Genomic DNA, 26,393 nt, shown 5'->3' on the forward strand with positions numbered 1-26,393 from the left:
GGAGGGAGGGAAGGAAGGAAGGAAGAAAAGAGGAAAGAGAGAAAAAAGACAGACAGACATAAATGCTGGGTGTTGTGGGTATGCCTTTAATCCTCGGACTCAAGAGACAGACGAATGCAGATCTCTGTGAGTTTGAGGCTACTGTGGACTATATACAGAGTTCCAGAACAGCCAAGGCTACATAGGGAGACTGTCTCAAAACAAAACAAACAATACAGAAATTTAGATTAATAATAATGATGATGATGATGATGATAAAATATGATAATAAAAAATGTGAATGTGCCTAAGAAGACAAAGAGGCAAAAATGCATAGTAAATTCATGACTGACTAAATCCACAGAACAGTACTTTCCACAATTACGGAACAGTTACAGAACACTGTGCTACTTAATATTCTCCATCCAGTCCCCACTGCAACACTTACCTGTTAGGAATGTATCCTTTTATTATGTGGGCAATCACCCACTAGTCACCAGAAGTGTTTAATGTTCCACTTATCAAGGCCAACCTGGCCCCGATCCAGTCTGAATATAAAGAACTCCACAACTAACCCTGTATCGTGAAGTCTGGGTCCTCCTCTGAAGCTTGATTAACTGGCTCCTACAAAGCCACTGAGATTGGTATCCTTCCTACCCAGTGCACAGGAAGATGCAGTAGAAAATGTTCAAAACTCAGGAAGCAAGCATTAGCTTTTGGTCAACAGGCCTCAATGCAAATAAAAAAAGCACCGTGAAACTGCCTGTTCACTCTTCTCTCATGCCTTACGCTTAGCCTAATAATCCCATTAACATAAAAGACAATCAACAATGCTGGGATAGATCTCACTGTTAGCATACTCGTCTAGCATGTGCAAGGCACTAGGTTCAATCCCCAGTACCACAAAGAACACTGACAAACCACTATGCCTCCTCAGACACATGGAATACAGAAGAGTCAGGATCTCCTATAAGCACCTAAGCTACTTCTGCCTGCTACTTACACAGCTTACGGAGTAAAGATGCAGAATTCCTTCAAACTTAAAAAGTAAACAGAACTCAGCAAAGTGACTCTGACCCTAGATAATATCACCTTCTGATCCAGTGTGAGATCTCTCAGCAGAATCACTATGGAGACCATGTGCCTCTTATATGCACATGCCTCCTTCACTGGAATGTAGGCTCAAAGTCTTAGAAGGAACAGATCTTCAGCTAGACATCCAACAACTAAGCAAGTAATGAGACTTGCTGGACACGTTAATACTGCAGCCACTTCCAATGCTGCCCCATGAGTATCCCGGTCACTGGTGAAGCCTCTAGAACAGAACACAATGGCCGCCCAGAGCCCTACTCCTGGAGATATTAGCACAGCTCCTGGAAACAGTCAGGGTATAGTACCAGGTAAGTGATCAAGTTCCAGAGCCCACTGTACACTTGGCCCACATGCTAACTCTGCATCTTTTCTTTAACAGTCTCTGGGGATGAATGGGGCAAGTCTACATCTCACTTTGCTTACCTCTCAAATAGAGATCAGGACAGTGTATCCCTTGTGGAGCTTTTGCAAGGATTAGAGGAAAGAGAACACGGGAAGGACAGTTCGTCTCCAACACACAGCAAACTCCTATTAATAACAGACATGACATGCTGGGGAACCAAAGTACTTTGGCCATCCTACATTCCACCATGACGGTTCACTGGAAGGAGCTGGTGGGAGCATGCGCTGCTGTGAACACGTGGCCAACGCTTCCATGGCTAACCATTATGTATCATCAGCAAGGCCTCTTCCTCCAGATTTTGTGACAAATTGGAAAAGGGTTAGGAGAAAATATTTCAAAAGTACTAAATACAACTTTTATGCTCATAGTAATGAAAAGAGCTTGTATATCAACTTTATAAGGTCTGAAGGTAAGGAGGTTGGAGTTACTAAAAACACCCCATTTGTGTGGCAGTGGAGACCGTTCAAGAGGAGGGCCTGCCCAGCATGTGTGAGACCCTGGGCAGAATCCCGCGCCTCAAATCAATAAACAAACCTATTTGCTAACAGCTCTGTCAGAGTTTTGTCTCCCATGGGAAGAATGGGATAAAGACTGAGGAAAAAACAGCAGTGACCTTCAGGTGGTGAGGGGACTGTCATTTGCCAACTGATTACTGAAGTGACGACCGCCATGGCATAAATAAAGGGACAATATTTTGAGTGCCCTCAAAAGCCTCATCAGAAAACGTTTCCTTTAGATTTACCATGTTTGGGCTGGAGAAATAGATGGCTCAGCAGATAAGAGCACTGACTGCTCTTCCAGAAGTCCTGAGTTCAATTCCCAGCAACCACACAGTGGCTCACAGCCATCTGTAATGTGATCCAATGCACTCTTCTGGTGTGTGTCTAAAGACAACTACAGTGTACTCATAAAAATAAATAGATTTACTACATTTAAAGAGGTTGGTTGTTGTTTTGGAGGGGCTGGCTTTGAGGTGTACTGTTATGTGGAAACTTAACACATGAACAGTATGGTTGAAGACTGCCATTTTTATAGAAATCACTGGAGGAAATTAATTCATTTACTCCACTTCATTGCAATGAGCTGTTGTACAACTAGGAAACAAGAGCCATGCATTCATATCTACAAGCCCATCACAGCTGGGAGCGTGCATGGGAGCGTGCAGGCGTGCGCATGTGCGTGTTTACTAGAATACGATGGACCTGTTTTGTTGGAAAGCAATCCCAAAAGGAACGTGTTTTCCATTCTGTATTTTCATAACCAACAAACTCTGCGTCCCTGTTTGTTCTCTCAGCTAATCTATTTTAAAGGAACATTTCGAACACACGCACAAAATAAAATAATAATATCCCTTAGGTGAATCTGACTTGTAAATAAGAAAAGCTATTAAGCACCTAATGCTTCTAGTTTCTCGATCATAAACACTAGAAATAATGTCAGAATATACAGCTCATTCGGCTCTTTCGACAAGACTTCATTGTTCAGTATGGGCGAGCATGCCAGTGCGGGCAAGCTCTGGTACCCAACCATCCTCTTTTAATACAAAATACATAAAAAGTGGGAGGGAACAGATCACCAACTAGATAAATAAAGACCTGAGCCTCAAGTGACTCTTATATACATCTCTGTATGTTCACTACTCCCACTTATACAATGAGGCGTGATTACCAATTACCTAAAATTTTGTGGTAAAAAGGAAAACGTTCAGAGTTTCTTCACACCACCATTTTTTTCCCTAGAGTCAGGAATGCAACCATTTTTGGAGCAAGAAATAATCCATCATGCAAAAGCCTCCTATTCTAACCACCTGGCACCAAGCAACTGTGTCCAGTGATTTCACGTTACGACCTTCTACACATAAAGGAACCACTCTAAAGCTGAAGGGCTAATTGCACATCCACAGACTTCCTCTTTCCACAGAGCTGTTTAATTGGGCACTTTCAGTTGCCAAGTATGTTCAGAAATGGTATTTCCAATAACCACGCAAAGCCCTGGCTGCCCAGGAGCTGGAACATGCAGCTTCCCCTTGGATAAAGAATAGAGCTCTTCTCTTAAGCTGTTCATTTTCCACAAGGTGATGTGGAGAAGGGGAAGAACCAAGGGCTTCCGTGCATTTCCTTCAGCTTGCATTTACAACAAAAAGAACAGTACCCACGACTTCTGTGTAAAAAGTTAGAGAGAAAACGATGTCTAGAATTCTAAATATAGAAACTCCTCCTCAAACAGGCCGTGGATATTAGACAGATGGACTTTTCCTTCCTATACACAATTAGATCTGTAGTAGGCAGAACTACATAGGGTTCCAATTTTGCAGAAACTGGTTCTTTCTGAAGCTTCCCTTCTCCAGTCACACACTGGGGTTTGATTCAAAGGAAGAGGGTCGATATCACACACGAGGCTCTGCAACATCACACAACCGCATAAAGCTGTCACCATGAAATACGCCGCTGCCTGATTCTGCAGCCCATCTTTTTTGATTTTCTAGCACCAATGGGCACACAACCTCAGAGGATGAATTCGCCACTTCAAGGCTTGCAGAAAGAAACAACAAAAATAGTCCTGGCAATAGAAGCCCCTGGGGACACAGTCCTTGCCGTCAATTTGACAGCGTATCCACCTTTGAGTTAATAATTCTGAGACTTCCCACGTTCTGCACCTTCCCCTAGATAACAGTATTCCTCCACTTTTACAAAGGAGCCCAGCCCTGAAATTAAATTCAATGCCAAGGGGGTAAAAAATTGGACGAGTTTCTTTCAACTGATACTCATTTGCTAAAAATAAAACCTTGGCTTCAGATTTATAAATACAGTTTTCCAAATAATTACCAGATACTGGTAAAGGTCAGTAACCAATGGCTAGGAGATCTATGAACTCTATAACAACATATGTAAAGGGCAAGGTAATGGCTCAGTCCGTAAAGTGTTTGCAAGAGGACCTAAATTCCACCCCCAGAACACTCACAAAAGCCACCGTCATAATATGCATATGATCTCTTAGGGTTCGAGAGGCAGAGATAGAGAGGGTAACTATGACTTGCTGGCCTGCTGGCATAGCAGCATCAGCAAGCTCTAGGTCAATCAGAGACCCCGCACCTCCTGAGGTTGTCTTATGGCCTACACATGCATTCACAAGCAATCGCACATGAAACCAGATACAACACATGTTAAATGTTTAATGTGCACTTTCCAACAAGGAGGAATTGACAGAGTGGTCTGTGACCTATAAGACTCTACAACAAAATATAAACCTGCTTTTTTTTTTTTTAACTTGTACTGAGGGGAATAAATCACCAACAGTACTCTGCCAGTTAAACAGAATATAGAACAGGAAATACAATTTTCTTCCAATGTAATATGCTTATACAGACAGAATGTAATGACAACCTTTTAGTATGTACACTATAACCAAAAGAAACCCCATTTGTTTAATAAAGGCAGGATCATGAATGTAATTGTGAAGCATTTGTTGCTATTGTGATTGTGTATTAATGTACAAAGAGAGTTCTTATCCCATGAGTAGAATTGAAAACCCTGATAGAAACAAGCCCATTCTCAGGCTTATAAAACAAGCCTTTACAGATAATTATGTTTTATTACTCTTCATTTTATGGGGATTGTGTTATACAAAACAAATACCAGATGCCTATTTGTTTTATTCATTTCAGGAAAAAACAAGTGCCTCTGCGAATAGAACTGCTTTTAATTAAACACAATCCACAATGAGTACATAAAAATTAATACTGTTGAAAGCCAGCAGGTAGAAAGTAAATGTATCAACCAGCAACTGCTGAATGCCTTCTTCTCTGGACCGGCAAGGGAAGAACACACTCCCTGACTTATTTCTCTAGAACTGAAATCAGCAAGGGACACTTGAACAAGGTCACTCATTGACTTGTTTGGGGAAAATTAGAACCAACATTCATGGGAACGTAAAGCCTAGAGGTGAGAAGAAAATACAAAGTCAGTGTGTTAAAAGTGTCAGATGTACTGAACCACAGCCCATATGAGACCTTCTTTATAAAATCAAGCAAGTCCTTTTCTGAGCCATTTAGGGGAAGTGGTTGAGGAGGGAAACTAGATGCGACCCTGGCACTTGTAAGGCTGAGGCTGGAGGATCATGAAAAAGTGAAGGCCAGCCTCACATAAGTAGCCAGTAGCAGACCAGCAGAAATACGTGGCAGGAGACTGTGTCATAAATAGATAGTAGATAGATGGATGGATGGATGGATGGATGGATAGCGGATTCTGGTGGTGTAGTTCTGACTTTATCTGCAAACTTGGAGGGTTGTTGATGAACAGTGGCTGTCATCTGATTAAACCAAGCATGCTTTAAAAAAACAAAATCGGATGGGGGTGCATTAGGAGTCCCAGAAAAAGAGAACACTGAGACTACAATCTGGCAGCTCCTTCCTGATCCCAAAGATGTAAATCCTATCTGTTCAACTGTCAGTTCTAATCAGAGAGCAAAGCTTCAATGTGCAGCATGGGAGCCTCACAAGAAAACTATGTGGGTCCTTTCCTTACTTTTCCCCTCTCTGCTTTTGCTGATGTTGTTGTTTGCTTTTGATCCAGTCACGGTACGACCCACTCATGGCAGGCCCTAGATATGAGATCATCTGTCACACTATGATGTGTAGTTGCTACTGACAAGACAGAAACTAAGCTCATTTTAAGAGCACTGCAGGAAATAACCTGAAACAGCCAGGACCTACTCTCCATTAAGCCCGCCCATGCACCCTTACTCACAGGCGTTTAAGGGTCGGTCATACCCCAAGTGCCACTCTCTACAAGTCCAAATCTCACAAGAGTCCTGATGACTCAAGGAAAGCTTGTCTTTATTTTTCTCTATGAGGCTAACAATCTTTGACTAGTGGACTTTGGTCTTTTGGCTAAATGGGGAAAAAAAATTACTTTGCTTTTATATATTAAAAAGTCACATCTTACAGCTTTTCAGCCTTTAAAGGAGTTCTTTGATACGGACAACAGACAATATAGCATTTTAATCATAGATACACATCCCAGAATTCATTCTGCTAAAACAGACAAACAGAAAACATCAAAGTACTTATTGGTATCCAAAAATGAGAGGTGAATAAAGAATATTCATCAGCTGTAATCAATTATAACATAATCAAAGTACTGTTTTCAAACAAAATACTGCACACTATCAAAAGAGAACAAGAGAGCCAAACATGTTGATGCAGAATGCAAGTTGATACACCATCATCACAAGATCTTTAACTTCCCCCAGAGACCATGCACATGACTCTCATGACAGTGTGCTCAGCCAGGAACATATATTGACCTGCCAACGTGGTTATGGGAAACATACCACAAGACTTTTCATTCCTGTAAGTTCAAATGTTTCATGTGTAAGTACTGCCATCTCCAGCTATCTGTTTGACCAAAACATTCCCAAATTTTTGCTGCAATCTTTGCAGGTCTCTCTCTCTCTCTCTCTCTCTCTCTCTCTCTCTCTCTCTCTCTCTCTCTCTCAAAAATTCAATTCAAAATCAAACTTCTGAATTTTTTTTTCCTTTGAGAAAAGAATCTCACTCTATATAGCCCAAGATGGCTTTAAACTCTCAGTCATCCTCCTGCTTCAGTCTTCAGTGCTGACCAGGTAGGTGTGAGCCATCACTTTCCACTCTGAGCTGTGAGCTCCCCTTAGTTGCTAGAAGAGATTAACTGAATGGCAGTAGGAGATGGAACACTGGAGAGAGAGAGAGAGAGAGAGAGAGAGAGAGAGAGAGAGAGAGAGAGAGAGAGAGAGAGAGAGAGAAGAGAAGAGAAGAGAAGAGAGAGAGACTGAGTGTGTCTTCTTGAAAGAAGGGAGAATTACAAAAAGAAAAGGAGGAAGAGAAGGAAAATAACTAACAGGACCAGGGAGCACAGTGATCTGACAGGAAGATGGGCTTTTGTGAACAGCCTTGAGGCTGGAGAGCACCTAAGAAGATGAAATATACAAAATCCGTGACTTTCAGGAATGGAAAGACGGGTCTGTGGGCAAATGAGGAAGTGCCCTAAAGATGCACGTGGAACCCATGTCCCAGGAGATAACAGTCTATGCACTGTCCTCATGCACTGCCAAGGAGCCTGTGAAAGCTTCTCAGTCCCCACAGATCTTTGGAGCACAGCATACAGCACTATTCTCTAGGAGTACAAAGAGAGACAGCAAAGAAATGAACAAGGGGTTTTCTACCAACGGTATGGCCAGAACCCCATGGATTTACGATAGGTTTCCATTGCTGTGATAAACACCACCACTACCAAAAGCAACTTGGGGAGGAAAAGGTTGCTTTGGCTTACTTGCACTCCCACACCATGGTCCATCACTGAAAGACATTAAGGCCATAACCTTAAGGCAGGAACTGAAGCACAGGCCATGCTGCTTACTGGTTTGTTCCTCCTGGCTTTCTCAATTTGGTTTCTTATATACCCCAGGACAAGCTGCCCAAGGACAGTATTGCCCACCGAGGGCTGGACCCTCCCACAATCCAGAAAATGCCCCATAGTCTTGGACATAGGCCTTTTTTAAGGGGATGTTTTTCTCAGTTGAATTTCCCTTTCCTCAAAGGATCCTAACTTATGTCAAGCTGACATGCAAAACTACAGGACAAGAGGAGTGTCCCTCAGTGTACTCCTCAAAAAGAGGCTGGCTTGGAGGCAATGTCAGCTGCATCTGACCAAGGGCTAACTGCCCATCTCAGACAGTAGAGAACAGTACACATTCTGTATTCCATATTCTGTGGGCCAGAAGTAGGCTCTACCTATCGTTAAAATAACAAAGGCTGAAGTTATTTTAAAACTGTAGGTCATCATCTCATTTTGATAAATCTCTAATTTTACTCCCGTTATCTTGAAGCTCAGGGGAGCAAAAATAATTTCTTCTGAATTTATTTTTCCAACTCAATATCCCTTGGATTGTTTATTCAAAAAAAATATTAATAGTTAAGCATATCAGCCCGAGAATCTGTCTTTCTTCACTAACAGGCCACCACGACCAAAGATTTTTCAACAAATATTTCTTCAGGATTCAATATAGGCTAAGTATCAGGGAAACAGACAGAAAACAAACAAACATCATTCCAGTTCTCATGGTGTGGCCCTTGGAAGCTATGATCAGCTTAACAGCAGAGCAGAAAGTATCCAAAGAGCTTGGTGATAAAATCCACTTAGCTCAAACGGTAGGAAAAGAGGTCTCTCCGGGACATTTTTTGACCAGGAGTGAGGGGGGTCTAGCATCCTTGCAAACTGGAAAAAGGAATAGACTAAAAATAGTTTAAATTTTTATCTCAGTTTTAAAAAAATGTGTAACCACCAGAAGAGAATGCCTTTACTCCCAGCGCTTAGAAAACAGAGGCAAGAGGATCTCTGTGAGTTGAGGCCAGCTTGGTCTACACAGTGAGTTCTGGGACAGCCAGGGCTACACTGAGAAATCCTATCTCAAGTAAATAAATAATGAATGAATGAATGAATGAATGAATGAATGAATGTGTGTTTTGCCTAAATGTATGCTGTCTACCACACACATGCCTGGTACACACCAAAAGACAGTGTCAGACACCCTAGCACTGTAGTTACAGACAGTTATGAGCTGCCTTGTAGGTGTTGGCAGCCAAAGTCAGGCTCCTTGGAACATCAGCCAAGACTTGTTCTCTCTCTACGTTTTTTTTTTGTTTTTAGATTTATGCATTTCATGTGTATATATGTTTGTCTGCATGCATGCATGTGTGAACCACCATGTAAGTCCTGGGACTTGAACCCAGGTCCTGTATAAGAGTAGTAAGTGCTCTGAGCCACTGACCCATCTCTCCAACCCCTTTTAAATAGATATTTTTAAGCCCAGAACTGGCCATATTCATATTCTTGTCTATCTTCTTTTGGTTCTGAAACTTCTACACTTTAAAAAAAAAAAAAAAGAAAAAGACCACAAGCAGAATATAACTCAGTAGTAAAGCACTCATTCAGGAGGTCCAAGGTTTAAATCCCAGCAACACACACACACCACACACACACATACACACCCATACACACACACACACACACACACACACACACACATTCTTAACCAAATATAATAACGTCTTCTTATTAAGCACACTAGCCCACTGCGAGGGAGCATCTGAAATCCAGAGAAAACCGAATCAGCTTCCCACCTGAAGGTACATGAGTCTGAGGAAATAAAAACTTTTAAAAAAATTATAATTCAAAGTAGAAAGATTAATGGTCCAAAAAGAAGAGTGAGCTCTTAGCTGTCAAAGTCAATCCCATAATTCACTGGGCCTTAATGACATAAGAACAAACCACAAAGCCCACATGCCTAAGGTATCCCTAAAGTTAGGAAGAATGGGAGAACACAGGGGCAGGTGGCGGGGGTGGGGTGGGGGTGGGAGGAGATAGACTTAGAAGTCCCTCCACGCAGGCGCGCTGGAACCTACCACTGAGATTACCATCACACCAGCTCCTTGTGGACAGAGAAATACTTAATAAGAGCTTCACTAGATGAAGGTAGTGATTAGCAAGGAACGCCCTGGGCTGAAGGGCAAGCCAGTGGCCTGCTGCTGCCTCGTGTTCTGCTATCTGAAAAATCACTACACCATTTTTATACCCCTAAGGGGGCCAGAAATGACAGGTTTCAAATGATAGTGCTTAAGCCATGTCCTGAATAGAGCACACTGATAAAGCGCCCAAGCCATCACGCCTAGGAGTTCCAAAAATAAGTGTTTTCTGCTTTTAGAGACAAGTCCAAAAATTCTAGTTATTGTACCTCATCTAATTAAATGAGTTCACTGGAAATACGGTATGGTATTTTTATCACACTGTTACTTGAATCTATAAATCAGCTTACTAGAAGAAAGGCAATTTATATTTTTGTGAAAATAAAAAACATTAAGAGAACATAGGACAGGGCTATGGAGGTGGCTCGGTGGTTAATAATACTTGCCATGTAAGCAAGAAGACTTGAGTTCAAATCCACGGCACACATAGGACGACCTACGTCTGTAACCCCAGCACCAAAGGGCGGAGACAAGCTTATCCTAGGAACTTGCTGACTAGTCAATCTAATCAAAGCAATGATCTTGGGGTTCAGAAAGACACTGTCTTAAAGGAATAAAGCAGACAGAGATGGAAGACACCCTACGACACTATTCTGGACAGTGCACCAATGAGTATCAGTATGCACGCCCCACATAACCATATACCCATTCATATGCACCCCAAACACACCATACCAAAGGAGAAAGAGAGGAAAGGAAGGGAGGGAAGAGGGGACGGGGAAGAGGGACTGTAGAAAGAGACAGAAAGAGACATGAGAAACCACTGAACAAAGAGTGAGGAACCTCTCTCCAAATAAGAAATGCTTTTTAAAATATCCTTCTTGATCAATGTAGAATACCCAGCCAGGCTTGGTGGTTTACATGTTTTATCCCAGCTCTCAAAAAAAAAAAAAAAAAAAAAGCATGTGGATCTCTATGATCTAGAGGCCAGCGGCCAGCCTAGTCTTCAGAGATTTCTAAGCCAGTCAAGGCTAGACAATGGAGAAAAAAATAAGTAAATAAATCCTACTCTAGTCTTTTTTTTATTCTCTGGGATGGGAGAAGAAAAAAAAAAAAGATTTGGGTTATAAGCTCCTTATCAAAATGCTGGCTCCAAAGGATCATTATGTATAAAACACACACCCTCTCATTTGCCAATCAGTATCAAATTTGTAGTGAGAGAAAGAAGATACTACCTTCCTTACACTTAGGGACCGACTTCCCAGTCGCTCCTCACAAAGCATATGGCTGCTACACAGCACAGGAGTGTCCAGCTGGTAACAAGAACGTCATACTATTCGAAACTCGGTTTTGCTGTTGTTCCTTTTGGACAGGTTAGGGGTTCCAAGCTACACGGCTGACCCCAGTGACAGCAAAGCCTCTATGATGTGGTCTCCAGTAGGAATCAGATCACATCTGGGTTGCTAGCAAACCGTATCACAGAAAACCTCTCACAGTGTGTTTGTTCCTGACTGCAGCTGTGTCTCCTGGGAGAGAATGAAAACCGGAGTGCCAGTGTGTCTTCAAAACAGTCTAGAATTTCCTCCCTGACTTCACCTTGGCTGCGGTTACACGTTTATCTCCAAGGACAGGTGCACACTGCTTAAATATAACACACAGAAGCAGGCCAGAGGTGCTGGTCCTGCAGCTGCAGACCTCAACCGTCCTAAAGGAAGAGTCACTAGCCACCAATAACCGTGCAAATTGTTGAAAGTGCAAAGTTATTCCCCGCTACGGCTCTTCGTTTTGCTGATACCCTACGTAACGGGATCTCTTGCTTGGTTACTTAATGGCTGAAGAAAAAAAAAATACTTTTACCTTCTTTGTCCCATACAGGTTTACCTCTGAGAGGCATTTCAGCGGATCTCAGTTGTACCTGCCATTCACTGCACTTTGATGTTTTTGCAAAAAGCCGGAACGAGGCCTATGCAGTAATCAGCCTCACAGGAATGGTAAGAAACCAAATACTTTTCCTAAAAGAAAATAATTGATTTTTTTTTAAAGACACAAAAATCATACTGATGGTTGGAGTGCTTGGCTGAACCGCTTCTGGAAAATGAAAAATCTTCTGCATTTTGGCAACAGTTCCAACAGGTGGTTGGAATTCTGAACACTTGCCAAACCACCAGGAGTTTCTCCCAGGACTGGCAAGCGAGCGTATCATATTGCACGCTACAACTGTAATGAGCTGTAAACAGATAGGTCAAATGAAAGAAATGAAATTAAAAGAACGATGGACACACACAAATGGAAAGTCTGAAATTATGAGTCTAATGTGGTCTTAACGAGACGGATGAATACTGACGGGAAGTGCTGCGTCTTACTGAGTGCTTCCTGTGTACCAAGGCCCAGTCTAAGCATGTGACGCGTATCATTACCCACCCAACCCTCACAGTAACAACCCTACGATGTGGGAATTATCACCGGTCCCATCTTAAAAGGGAAGACACTCAGAAGAGTTGCCCTAGGTCTCACAAAGAGTGAGACTGTCCCTACTACAGTTTGAATCCCCAGTCTCCAGAGCCTGCACGGGGCTCCCCCATGTGCCTCTGAGCTCTAAGCTGAGAGATGAGTGTTCTGTTACAGTCTACATGCTAGGCGAGCTATCCATCTTTCCTGGTCCTCCATCTTCTCACCTACACCATGATTTGGGGGGGGAGGGGCAGATTACCAGGTGCAGCTTTTTAGCCCAAGTTGACCCTAAACTTCTGCTCCTCCTGCCTTTACCTCCTGAGTGCTGAGATGCCCCTCATGATTCAACTATGCCAGGCTGCTTCTGTAATCTTACTGTTCATCTCTCCAATGGAGTATGTCTGACCCCAACTAACCAGAGAGGAACACCAGGTGTGTCCCCCATACCACCACCAGAGCACACTTCCAAATTGGAGACAGACACAGTATGCAGACTTGACAGCCTCGGTCACCAGCTCACAGGACACCAGGGGAAAGGGACAAATCCAAAGAAATGATACCCTCACATCATTCCTGAGATCAGCTCCTCCCTTCTTGAACTCACAGAGAATGATGGCTTCACTCATCTTTACTGAAATCTTTCATTTATTTTGGCATCTAATCCTTTTTTCCCCCTATATTATCCTTACTTGGGTTTCTCCTTAGACAGGGCAGCACATAAAATAAATTCATCAAAATACTACTGGAATCTATTACCTGTACTAAACCCTGAAGTGAGGTAGTTAAATTTTATCATAACATAACTACAGCTCATTTAAAAAAAAAAAAAGTACTGTAACTCTACAATCCAAATACAAAAAAATTACACATCTCTACTCCTTGAATCAATAAAAGACCACTCTCTACATTTAAAGGTTTGCCACATTACACCACTCTTAAAAACGTAGTCATCATAAAACATGCTGTTTAAAGGTAGCTTTCTTAATGTGATGTGAATTTTAAAGGAGCCTGTAGCATAGACGGAATGGTGCTTTCGCAAACACACAAAAATTATTTTCTGCCTCTCAGCAAAGCAAAAGCATTTTAGTGTCAGATCCCTCTCTGATTAGATTTTCAGATTTCTTCAGATACACACAGCGCTAGCCATAATTTTGGAAAATGGCCTTCACAACCTTTGGAAGAACATAAAACATAATTCATATTTAATCAAGTGTCATATGATTGTCACCAAATCTGAGTCAATTTTTAAGACCTACTAAGAATTCAAGTAATTGCACTACAGTGCTAGACCTCCTGAGAACTGCAGGCAATACAGCATGACTAGTCTGGGTCCTCATGAGCCACAGCAGATTCTAAATGCAGGAAATAGAGGCCGGCAGGAGAAATAACAGTACACCTTCCTTCCCCCACACCTTGCATTTTAATTGAATGAAAATCTCCACATGAGTTCATTAGAAGCCTGATAGCTTTATTAAGCATGATGTTACTGTGTGCTTTGCAGTAATACCTCAAGTACCAGTTAGCAGAACTTAGATGTTAAAAAAAAAAAAAAGGCAAAATTTGTATTCACTCAAACCTGGGGAGGGAGTGGAAGAAACTGTAATCAAAAGGGGAAGAAATCTCAGAAAGAAATAAACTACATGTTCTCTCTCATATGTAGAATCCAGCCATTAAAGTATGTACACATGTAAACATGTACATATGGGTACAGTATGAAGGAAAGAGAATAAGAGAGGTTGAACATAAGGACACGGGAAAGGCCTGGCTGAGGTAATGGGGGACATGCGGATGACATTTGGTTCTAATTTGGTCATGGGCTTTCTATGTGTGATACTGAAAGCATTAAATTTAATGTAGAGCCCCCATGGCTTCTGGTTCAAATGCCATTTGTAACTGTATATAAGTTCATAATTTGTGCAGACTCTGGGTCTAGTTAATTTTGGTATGTGATGTTTTTATCTGTTTGGATTGCCTATGGTGTTGCTTTTCTTCAAAGAATCGGGCATCTTCTAACATGTGATACCATTTGCATGACATCAGAGGGCAGAGTGCATGTCACTGCTGATATCTATGTATGCATACTGGAGGCATGAAACTATGTTTTATGTACATTGATTAAGATGAACTAATGCAAACTAAATATAGAATCATTACTGGATCCAGGACTCCTTCCTTCAGCATCTATATAATTTACTGAAAAAAGAGAAACGAATAGTTAAATAAATGGATACACAAAGCTACAGTAACCATGAAATGTTCTAAGAAAACACTGACTAAGGAGTCCAGGAAGTGACTGTAGTCCTGAGAAAGAGCAGGGTGGCGCTTTCCAGAAAGTTGCTGGAAAAGGGGGGAGAAGGAGGAGTGTGGCTCTCTCTTGAGGATGGGATGAAGCTGAGGAAGCAGTAACAGCTGGACCAGCAGACAGACAGACCACGTAAACTACCAAAGAGAAGCCCTGGGACAGTTTCCAAGAAGGTAGAGGTGTGATCCTATTTTACAACAGCAATACCACAGATGATTTTGTGAACTCTCGGGGTACTGGAATGTACACAGGATATAGGGTGGAATCCTTTCTATCCTTCTGTCCATCAGGTCTCATCTCTCTAAGGGTGTGGGTGTCATAGACCTCACATACCTGCTGGAGACAATTCTAGGAAACAGACTAGAGGTCTCCTCACACCCACCTCCACCCCCGTCCCTCCTTTCTCTGCATCTCAATTCCATGCCTGTACCTTGAGTATGTAAGCAAGGCGCTCAGGTTAGCTTGACTGACGAGTTTTCAAAAGGACAGCTTACTCTTAAGAGCGTCCAAACATTTCTATATCTCCCATATGATTAAGCAAGTTAGAGAAACGCAGTGTTTTTCCACTTTATTAAAGATGAGTTCACACCAATGATGCCTCGGGTCAACAATAACCACAGTGTAGCTTATCAAATATTTACCGAAGCTCTACTGTGTGACAGGTAAGGTACTGCGGGCACTCAGAGACTCAGCCTCTGCTAGGCAGTGTAGAGGGCACACTCTGGAGCATCAGGCCAGCTATCCATAACCTGCCAGGCTTCTTTGCTTTTGAGTGCTATGTGTCATAACTCCTGGGGCCTCCTTCCTTGAATTTGTCTTGTGAGCTGTCCCATCTTCCCAGATCTATTTGCAAGAACCCAACTCTTGTCTTTAAATTTACTGCTAACAAATCCACTAGAGCCGGAAAATCAGATTTCCAAAATGGCTAAAGCACTTTCTCTAAACTTGGCGAAATCAATTCTAGGTGAAAAGCCCAAGTGATGCTCCATCCATCAATCAAACATGGGACAAGTGGTGAGTGTGGTTGCCTTGCTAGCAGAAGGGACTATTCAAAATCACTAAAGTACTCTGTATGATTGAGAACACAGGCCTAGAAGTCAGAACACCTCCATTTTTATAGTCTGTATGCTCTTATGTAGGTCAATATAAAGACTTTCTGCCAAGAACAAATGGTACATTCCCTACTAAGTGCTCAAAAAGATTAGGGAGATACAACAATCCAATTGCCAGCACACGGTACAAGCTCCAGAAGTATTAGTGGCTGTTGCCATCATCTTGGTTCATACACAAAAGTGCCAACAGGATATGGCTTCAACAGTACCTGCCACAGCTAACTTCCTCTAACCACAGTCCCCTGTTCCAGGAAACGACTTCAAGCTGTTCTTTGCAAAAGGATGTTCACCTGTTAAGAGTGGCAATATGACAGGGCAATCCCTTCATTGATCAGGTCTCCAGCACACCCAATTCATGGCCTAATGTGAAAGGCTCCTCCCTGCAAGAGCAATGAGCAGTCTCTGGAAAAGTCAACCAGACTTGGTTCCTCACCAGACCTGAACAACAGCATTCAGGACCAACTCACTGATGATGGCTGACAAGACACAGAGGAACAGAAGAGCTGGCCAGAGCACAAACAAAGCACCCTGTCCAGGAATCATATTGTATGCTGGGAAACTTTTAGCAAAACACTTTTAGTTTAGTTTCTGTCCCATGTCCCCTTAGAATAAATTCTGTGACTTAACATGGCCTGAGAGATGTGCTTGTGACTGTGGCTTAAGAACCCACTGAACCAACTCAAGGAAACAGCTAAGTGGCTCAGTCCCATTCATACAGGGTGGCTCTCCACAAGTAGTCCTCAGCTGGAACTGGTGAATGTCAAAGAGATAGCCTGCATTCTTGATGCAGGGAACATAGAGGAGACGGAATCAAGGAAATATTGGGCTACCCCAGAGGCTGCCCTCTACCCCTACCACCTACCACCTCCAACCTGAAAACCCCATACATGTCTTTCTACATTCCACTGAGCAATGACTAACACCAGAGCACTTAAGCCCATGGTTACTGGGAATTCAGTTTCATGGAAGAGATGAGCAGAACTTCTTCAGGGGCACAGTTAAAAGGCCGAGTTATGAAACTAACTGAGCCACTCTATAGTTGACTAGACCATGACAAGAAGATGGTTTTAATAACACGGCCACCCTAGAGAGCATATTAGCATTTACAAGGTACATTCACATACACTCCACCTCTTTTGATCCTCTTAATGACCCTGTGAGGCTGGTAACCTAATCTCCATTTCCAGATACAAAAACTGAGGCTGTGAGGTAAAAAAATAAAATTAGTCAGAGAATCCTTGTCATCTATTCCCTGGCTCAGAATCCTAGGCTCTGCTTTCTAAGGCTCCACACAAGACAAAAAGGTACAAAGGAAAACTCAAATGTGTATTGCTTCAGATCTCTCAGTGCTGTCAAAAGGAGTTATGCCACCCAAAATTTAAAAGGCTTGAACTGGACATTAACAGTCATTAACTGTTTTGTGCCTGGTTTTAAAGATGCTTAGAACAATACACTAGGTGTTAAGAATTCCTTATTTGGCGATCCAGATGTAAAGAACCTGCCCAAACTCACCTCCACAGATCACAGAATCTACAATCAAAGGGAAAATAGAAGCAAAGGCCTGACGGATACAAGATGTTAGAAAAAAAGGCCATCTTCCCCAAATTGGGTCAATAGACCCCCCAGATCCCCAGAAAGCAAGCATTGTTTGTAAGAGAAGTCTATGGCTGCCAGGACAGTAAAGAGACCAGAGAGGTTTTTGGCTGGAGCCAAAACAAAACTTCAAAGGGAACAGGGCCTAGAGCTTCAAAGACCCCCTGCAGGACCAATTACCACCTACAATGTTTATCTAAGCTGTCATTTAATGACAGCTACTTCCCTAACTGGGTGCTCAACCTCACCTTAAAAACACCTACAACTCCAGTACCATGAGGGGTGGGGGAAGGGCACACAATTCCTCTATTGTTTTTGAAAAAGAGACCCTGAGCAGGAACCAGGCACTCTGATAAAATTCATCCTCTAAAAGTAAACCATGATACAGCTGTGAATTAAAAATCAAAATAGTGCATTTAAAAGTCCCACTTCATTTTAGTAGGACAGTAAAATGCTCTTAAATAATGTTAAGGGAGAAAGAATACAAGTACACTTAGGTCTGACTTCAACTTTCAAAAACCAGAGTAGCCTGCAGCAGGTCTAGAGCTGTGCTTACCAAGCTTTAGCCCTAGCCTCAACACGTGGGCAGCTTGGACAAACAATGAAGATTTATTTACCAGTGACTAAATCATTCACATAGCTGGACAAAGTGTTAGGATATGCAGAGATAAAACAATACAAATATAAAAGTTAGGCTGCTAAATCAAACTTGAGCATGGCCTAGCTCTCATAATGAAACGAAATACCACTCTGCTGTATCCTGTATCTTCTCCATTTTCCACAGGAGCTGGTATACAGCTTTTAGGACAGGTGGGATCGGGTGTACGCGCGCGTGTCTGGCAGTAGCGTATACCAGTGCTCGTGGAGGACAGAGATCAAGTGTGTATGATGCATATGGAGGGCAGAGGTCAATATCAACATCCGGTGTCTTCGTCAATCATTTCTCCTTACTTTCTGAACCAGAATCGCACCAATTACACTAGATGGGGTGACCAGCAAGCTCAAAGAATCCTCCTGTCTCCAACTCCCTAGTGTTGAAATTATAAGCATGCTACCATAACTGGCTTTTCACATGAGTGCTGGCAGTCCAGACTCAGGTCCTTGTGTACTATCTCCACAGCCCTACCTGCATTACTTAAAAAAAAAAAAAAAAAAAAAAAAAGACAACATTTTTGTTTACTTGGGACTACCAAACATGAGCTTGCCCACCAAGCTCTCTACCTCTGGGCTGCACCCTAGCAAGCAGCAAAATCTCCCAGAGAGCCTTACTACACTGTTGGATCATACATCCACAAGGGGCACCTGTCCCTCCAGTACTCATCCCAGGAGGTCGACGTATAATCACAGAAAGCAGACACGCAGGGGATGCTTCAATGCTGGCCAAGTTCACTTTAAAGAGACAAGGAGATATTGAAAAGCATTTTCCATGCAGGTCAGATTGAAACGCTCATGAATCTTCTGTCCAAGTAGTTCAATGTTTAAATGTCAGAACTGAGGTCCTTCTGGCATATGTGGCAAGCTAAAAGTCTTTCCCTTGGAAAATTTGCAAAGCAATGAAAGAAACATTCGATATATACACACCTGACTCACTTGCTAAAAGGCAAATTTTTTATTCTCTAGGGCACTAACATTTTGAAGAACAGAGTTTGTAGGCTCTGAGACCTAAAGCCCCTGGGCACAGAATCATTAGTTCACTAGATGTAACATCGAATTCACTTGTTGAAAGGCTTTAATGAGATGAAGAAAGAGAAAGTTAAGTGGCAAGCATTCTTCCAGTTTGGAAGGAGGCTAAGCTCAAAGCCAACCAATGTGGAAGAGACCTTACATAAAAACAATTAGTTATTACATTCAATTGAACAGGGCTTCCGACACTTATGTCTGAAGACTGTAGAACCCAATGACCACTTCGTCTGACCTGATTCGACTGGGTGTCAGAAAGCAGTAGTAGGCTATGGTGAGAAGACAGAGAACTGGGAGCCAGAGAGCCTGGGCTACAGCCCAAGTTCTGCCACTTACGAGCTGGGAAGCCTTGGACAAGCTGCCTCAGCACCACTGGCTTCAGCTTACACACTGCAATGATGCACTAACAAGGTAGCCGTGAGAAATGCAGCCAGGCCCTACCCACCCAAACCGTTGATAGGACGCTCACCAACAGAGTTTTTTAGAATCCTATGACAGTAGATCTTCCAGGATATGGAGCAAACCACAACCACCTCCAACTACGACATCTCCATTTCTCAATTCCGTGCCACCCAACTGGTATCAAGAGAACCAAAGGTGGCTACCTTTCAGAGGGATCTGCCCAAATCTTAGCAGCTTGTCATGAATGAAGTGTAGTAAAACCCTTTAGTCGCATGTCTCAGGTAACAGGCATCCTTTAAACATTTTCTACTCTGGACTCAATCAAATCGCAAATATCCCTCCAAGTAACTAACAGTAGCATCCCCCAACCTTAATTTCTTGTGAGTCAAGGCTTACAGACAGCAGGTTCAGGGAGATGGGAAACTTGGAGGCAGGGCGTATGTATAACTTCAAGAACTTCACTTTCAGAAGACACACTTGTCAACTTCATAGCGCAGCACAGGACTAGTATTTTTATTTCCTATCTGTGGGTTATTTTAGAAACTCTTTTGTGCCATCACACAACTTAGGGGAGAAAGGTGCTAATATTTTACATTCGGAGGCTGTACCTCACAGTTCCTGACTTTCCCTTCGGAGGAGGAAAACACTCAGCGAGGAGTTAGGCCCAGGTCAGGAACTTGCACCAAGTGTCTGTGAACACAGCTGAAGACAATGGAGAAAAGAGAGAAAAAGCCCTTTTGGACTATGGCTTATCTTAAGCACAGTTTCCTTCCTCTGCAATACCATCTGAATCCAATGTTTGGTCAATTCCATCTGTTCCTTAAAAATTTTAAGGCCAAATAGAAAGGCTCAAAAAAAATTAAAAATAAAAAATAAAAAATAAGTAAATAAAAAAAATCAGTTTCACTAAGCGGTTGTGGGGACACACCCACCTTAATTAACAATAAAAGGGAACTGTGAATCTCATGCCAGATTCTAAGCAAGTCCCTTTAAAGGGCTGCATCAGTCCTTGAAGCCTATTTGACAAACTAGACATGCATTTTGTTCTCTTTTTTCATTGCCCACCAGCCACCTTTGGAAAGTTGTCGTCAAGTTGTAGAAATACCAGCAGCACCAATCAGGACGTCCCGGAGGCTGAGCACTTCCAAAGTGTTCCCAATTAGAAATAAAAGCAGTGCTGACTAATGAAAAATCCCAAAGGCCTGCATTCCGGAACCACTACTAAAACATATCAGAGTCCAACTGCTCCCTAAATAAAACTTGCAATCCTTACGTTTCGATTCCTAAGAATGAGAGTGCTAGAAGCTAAATGGTCACCCATCCTTAAACAGAACATGGCTGGGGCTGATGAGGTGACTCACTGGGGAACGGATGGCACCTGCCTCCAGGCCTAAGGATGTGCTTTTGATACCCAGACCCTGCTTGGTGAAAGAGGAGAACTGACTCCAAGTTGTCCACTGACCTCCATGCATGTCCACACACATGGACACGCACATACACTAAAGAAATATTCTGTTTTTTTAAAACACCAGTAGAGTACAGCTTTAGCGAAGAGAACAGGGTCTGACGATCTTGATAGTCTTTTAACTGTTCTCAGAAAAGATGCTGTAAAAGAATCACCCTGCTTTCCTTGGAAGGGGCAAAGGTGCAGGCCACCCCTGGCTACCTTTTCTTCCATCTGTTTGAGACAGTCAAACTTGAACTTCCCCAATAATGACCTTCAAAGGGATCTGACCTGTGACATTCATGAAGAGACACAGTCATCACGTAAGGATGCCTGAGAAGCCAAGGGGATTAAAATGGAGTGAATTTCTCTAAGGCCTCATTCTAGATCACCAAATCCCAGCAGCAACTCAGTTCAGCTGGCGCCACCTACACCGCGGTCATGCTGTGTAACTGAAAGCAAGGTATGGTGGGGCACACCTTTAATCCCAGTATTCCAGAGGCAGACGCAGGAAGATCCCTGAGTTCAGGGCCAGCCTGTTCTAGAGAGCTAGTTGCAAGACAATGAGAAATGAAATAAAATGAAAAAGTTAAAATACAAAAGATATATTAACTGATAAAAATTATGTGCACTATGAAAAAAGTGGATGATGAATATGATTGGAAAGCTGGGTCAAAGTTCATAGGAACTTTTTTTTTTCCAGCGCAAAAATAATTCCCGTTCACCCTACACAGTTGTTCTCCCCCAGTGAAATCAACGTGCTTTTCACAAAATCTTAAGTGGAACAGGAATCCTCAACCGCTTCTCTTGAAACCTACAACATTACACAGCATCATGGTATCTTGGAGCTGATGTATCTCCTTATGTTCTTCTAGTAGCCTAACTTGACCAAGGTGCTATAAATTTCCAATCTAATTATCAGATCTAGTGTCCCAAGCAAACCTGTATGAAGTTATTTGCCGTAGCAAATTAACTTGAAACCTTTTCACAGTTACTTGCTAATGCAGAAGAGAAGTAGATGAAAATTGATCTTGTCTTTACAAGCCATTACCAGATGAATGACTAGTGCACCCAGGAAACCCCTTAAACCCTGGGTAGAAATGAACTCAGAGATGACTTTAGGAAGGAAGGACAACTTGCACAGATCTGACTTCAGAATCTCCTCATCTTCAAGGGTCTGGTGCAGTTAACCTCAGTGTGGCTGAGGAGTCCTGCATTGCCCCGAGCTTGAGTGAAGCATAGGTGTATTCCGAAGTACAACTGCTTCCAGATTCCTGCATTCTTTTTTCATCCCTGTATATTCCAAAGTCAAAAGCAAACACACAGCAATATTTGCAAGCAACAATTCGGACAATCCAAGACAAATTCTAGGAGTTTCGGTCTGCTGAGTGCGAGTGTTCTGTACCACTAACAAATCCTAGAGCAAGCAAAATCGGGGCTAGAAGGATTGTAAAAAGAAATGGAAAACCAAGGAAAACTCTGCTCAGGAGACAAAGTAAACTTGTTTTCTTTCTGAATACCACACTTCCAAACAGAGATGATCCAGTGGCCCTGACCCAGGTGGTCTTTAAATTTAAATCAAGAAGAGGTGGAGGGTGTCAGATTTCTTGGCCCAGGCACTGAAAGGTGTAAAATTAATTACATTCAATTAGCAAAACAAAGTTGTGCGGAAGCCAATCAACCACACCTTTCTCCATCCCTGCTCTCTAGAAAACGAAAGTGTAAGCTTTCCGTAGAAAATGTAAAATTTACAGAAAATTTACTGTGTGGGGTGGGGAAAGAAGGTCGAGCACAAGGAATAGAAACTCTTTCAGAAGGAAGAACATCATGATCTTTCTCTAAAGCTTGGAGAAATTGCTGTAGAAGCCATTGAAAGATCAGCCAGCCAAAGAAATTCCTAGAAGGCACTGCTTTCTCGCAAGCACCCCCAGAATCTGTCAAAGTATATTGTCCTTTCAAAAGAGCAGTTTATTTCTGACCACAGTAAAGAGTAGTTTTACTCCGTTACAACAACACTCAATATCCACACAGAACTTCCGTGTGTAAGAGGAAACTATGGAGTCACAATTGATCCTGGCCTCAGGCTTTTCCTATGATTGAAATGGAACGTCCTAAGGGGCTCAGAAGCGGAATCCCCCACGCTTGATCCTTCCTCTCCCTCCCTCATTCTCTATGATCAAGTCTGGGAGGGCTTTAATTTCCCTTCCAATCACTCCCACCAAGACCAGAGAGTCTGAGGGAATCCATGAACAATAATCAAACCTTTCATTTTAGGGCCCTGTTCCCACCCTACCCCTTCCTGATCCAATCGCGTCTGGAAGCATTTCCCCTATTCTGCATTTCATGAATCAATTGCACAATCTGCCAACCTCTGCCAGTTCCTCTTGTACTCAGCTGAGAGGTTTCCCCTTCCTTCCCTGGGTAGCACAAGGCTGCTCTGGTTTTTAACTGGCGTAAAGTGGAAATGCACTGTAAGAGCTCACTAACTCTTTCCCAGCCAGACACAAGTTGAGTCTGGGGCACTGACCTCAGCTACCAGGAAACTGACCGACCAGCCTCGTTTTAAAGCAGATTTGCAGATTCTAACTTTGACCTGAAATCCTGTGTCAGCGACTGTTAAAGACAAGGAAAAGGAAGACTGAAAGGGGCTACAAAGTAACCAATTCAGTTACTTAGCAACTAAACAAAACTCTCCTCTCCACCGAGGCTAAGGAGGCATCTCAAGCCCATTCAAAGAGTAACAGTGCACATTTATATGCAAATAGGTAAAGACAAAGAAGAAAGGGAAATCTAAATTAGTAAGGGTAGTTCACTGCAACGGGCCTGAGGCCCAGATTTTAAAGTTTCTCCAAGAAACAGAAGGCTTATAGGAATGAATGAATGAATGAATGAATGGCCCTGACCAACTTACACTCTACCCCTTAATAAATAAACATCAGTGCTGTACGAGTAAGAGACGGTCACAAGTTGGGGAGGTAAAAATTAAAATATTCCAGTTATCAAGAAGCTAAAGCTTAGGGGGAAAGGTGCAAATTTAAACCTAGCAAACTACACAGAGAACAGGTACCCATGTTCTTGAGGAAACAAACAAAGCTTAGGGGTAGTGTCTGTGGACTTGGGTAGAACTGTGTCTCTCCGGATCTCCAGACACCGTCACAAATACTCTCTAATACCCTTCAGTGAAACACAGGTTTCCAAACTTGGATCCAGAGCCCCATAATGAGCGGAAGACACATGGATTCTGAATGGTTTTCAAAGTGGCGGGGAGATACCTTCACCAACTTGACTGGAGTACTACTCAGTCGAGTTTACCTGAGAAGCTCAAACTCGGCCCCCACACTTGAACCCAGCCGCTTGGTCCCAGGTAGCAACAGAACTGAGGGCTTCTGTCTCCATCCCGCATGCCCCAACCTCCCACCTGGACCCAGGTATCCAGGGCCCAGGGCCGAGCCTCGAAGGGAGGCAAGCCCTTACTCACTTCTCATACTCGGTGTTGTCTCTGTCACAGCGAGAATCCTTGTGCTTTTGCCAGTCTTTGCCATGCTTGCAGGTGGTGAGGAGCAAGACGTCCTCCCCGTTATGGACGTGATATAAGGCATTCCTGGTGTCTGACCCTATCCCTGTCAGGTACCTCTTCCCCTTGAATACCAGCATGTACTTCCTGAGAGGAGGGATGGTGTTAAATTTCAAAAACCCCCTCTCCCCTCCGGTCCTGGGATGATCCTTAGAAAAGAGGGGAATAGAAACATCAAAGTTTGGTCGGAAGTTTTCAGTACTGATGCTGGCTTTGGCCAGCATCGCCTGGCCGATGTCAAACCCCACGTCCTCGGTGTAGTCAGGCCAAGTGCCAGAATATAAATTAAAAATTAAATGATTCCTACCATTGTTCCACAAGTGGAGACTCTGCACTTTGGATCTCAAATTGTGCACATACTGAGGTGATAACTGGTCTCTGTCTAAAGTATCCAGACTCAGGACAAAGAGGCACGCCTGGCTGGGGTCCGAGGTGTAGAACCTGGAGCCCTCGATGGCCGCTAGAATGTTTTGGTAACTTTCGGCGATTTTCTCCCCTTTCTGCTGCGGGTAGACGTAGACTTTGAAGCCGTTTTTCTTGCAAAGGGTGAAATCGAAGCAGGACTCCATGCGGCACTTCTTGCCTTTGTAGATGCTCGAGTTGGCGTCTCGCTTCTGCCGGGGGGAAATGTGCACGCTGGAATCCTCGTTTTCCAATTGATCCCAAGGAAAGAAGGGGCGCAGAGCGTCCGGGAAGCGGGGCCAGAAATGATCCGGACTGGGCTGGTGCAAGCCATTCCGACCACTGTGCTCTTCTCTTCGGCTGTGGCTCCTCGATGCCCTAAACTGCACGCCTCCAAAATAAAACAAAAGGGCGAGACAAGAGCCAGCTGAGAGCAGGATGAAATAGCGTTTTTTGGCCTGCATGTGTCCTGCCTGGGTCAAGAGGATTGTAAATAAACACAAGAATCACCCAAGTTTCCCAATCAACACTTTCAGCTCCAGTCCGCCATCTTCCCGCCTGTAAAGACTTCAAACTCTCCGCTCCCACCTTCTCTGGATGCCTTTCCCCAAGCCGTGGACTGATCCAGCGCATGTGGGCGATTTCTTTAACTTTCTCCCCTTCGGTCTTTCATCTTTGGGCTGCACAATGCACGGGAGAGAGCCGGGCAGAAGATCTCGCACCCAGGGCGGGCGAACAGCGGACTGTAATTTTCTTGCATGCAACAAGACGGAGGAAAAGAAAGAGAGCAGGGAAGAAAAAAAGCTCCCGATACCCAATCAATGGCAAGACGAAGTGACTGCCTCTCCGCTCGGATTCCTCTCGGCGGCGTGGAGAACGAGCCCGGGGAAAGCAACTTCAACTCATCCACACTCCGGTGCAGAGCACTACGGTTCCAACAAGTCAATCCTCGCCGGCTTCAGCCGGCTAGTGCATCTTGCAGCTGGGGCGCCGTAACCTCACAAATCCCTGCATGTCTCTTTATTCCCTTCTGCAGCGGCTCCCACACTCCGCCGGTGTTTACTCCTGCGCTCACGGGGCCGGCTCCCCGGGCGCGCGGCGGCCCGGCCGGCGACACGAGGCGGCGCGGGGCGACGGCGGCGGCGCGTCCTCCCCGCGGGCAGTGCCGGCCCCGAGCGGTGCTTCGCAGGCCCCGCGCTATCACTGCCGACCGCCGCGTTCGGTCGCCGAATGTTACCCGGTTCTGAATGTTACACTTACACATTCCATTCCCGACACGACAGCGCTGACCTCATCCATCCACGCAGCCCGTGCTGCCATTGGCCGGGCGTCACGTCCGGGTGGGGCGGGGCTTCCGCTGCGCCCATTCATAACCCCCGGCGGCCGGCAGAGGCGCCGGCGCGGCGCGGCGCGGGCACGGGGACCCCGGAGCGCACGGACGGCGGGCGGAGCGCTAGCC

At 43.7% G+C, this 26,393-nt stretch overlaps 1 protein-coding gene across 1 annotated transcript in view; it reads right to left on the reverse strand.

The window, feature by feature from the left end:
* Ext1 (exostosin glycosyltransferase 1) overlaps positions 1-26,220 on the reverse strand; it is a 275,239-nt gene extending 249,019 nt beyond the window's left edge. The window contains exon 1 of the mRNA XM_028765946.1: positions 24,437-26,220. Coding sequence (XP_028621779.1) covers positions 24,437-25,398 — 962 coding nt within the window. The 5' untranslated portion in view covers positions 25,399-26,220. The remainder of the gene's footprint in view (positions 1-24,436) is intronic.
* Between the last annotated feature and the right edge of the window lie 173 nt (positions 26,221-26,393).

This window comes from Grammomys surdaster, unplaced genomic scaffold (assembly GCF_004785775.1).
Source record: "Grammomys surdaster isolate TR1022 unplaced genomic scaffold, NIH_TR_1.0 63, whole genome shotgun sequence".
Lineage (NCBI taxonomy): Eukaryota > Metazoa > Chordata > Mammalia > Rodentia > Muridae > Grammomys > Grammomys surdaster.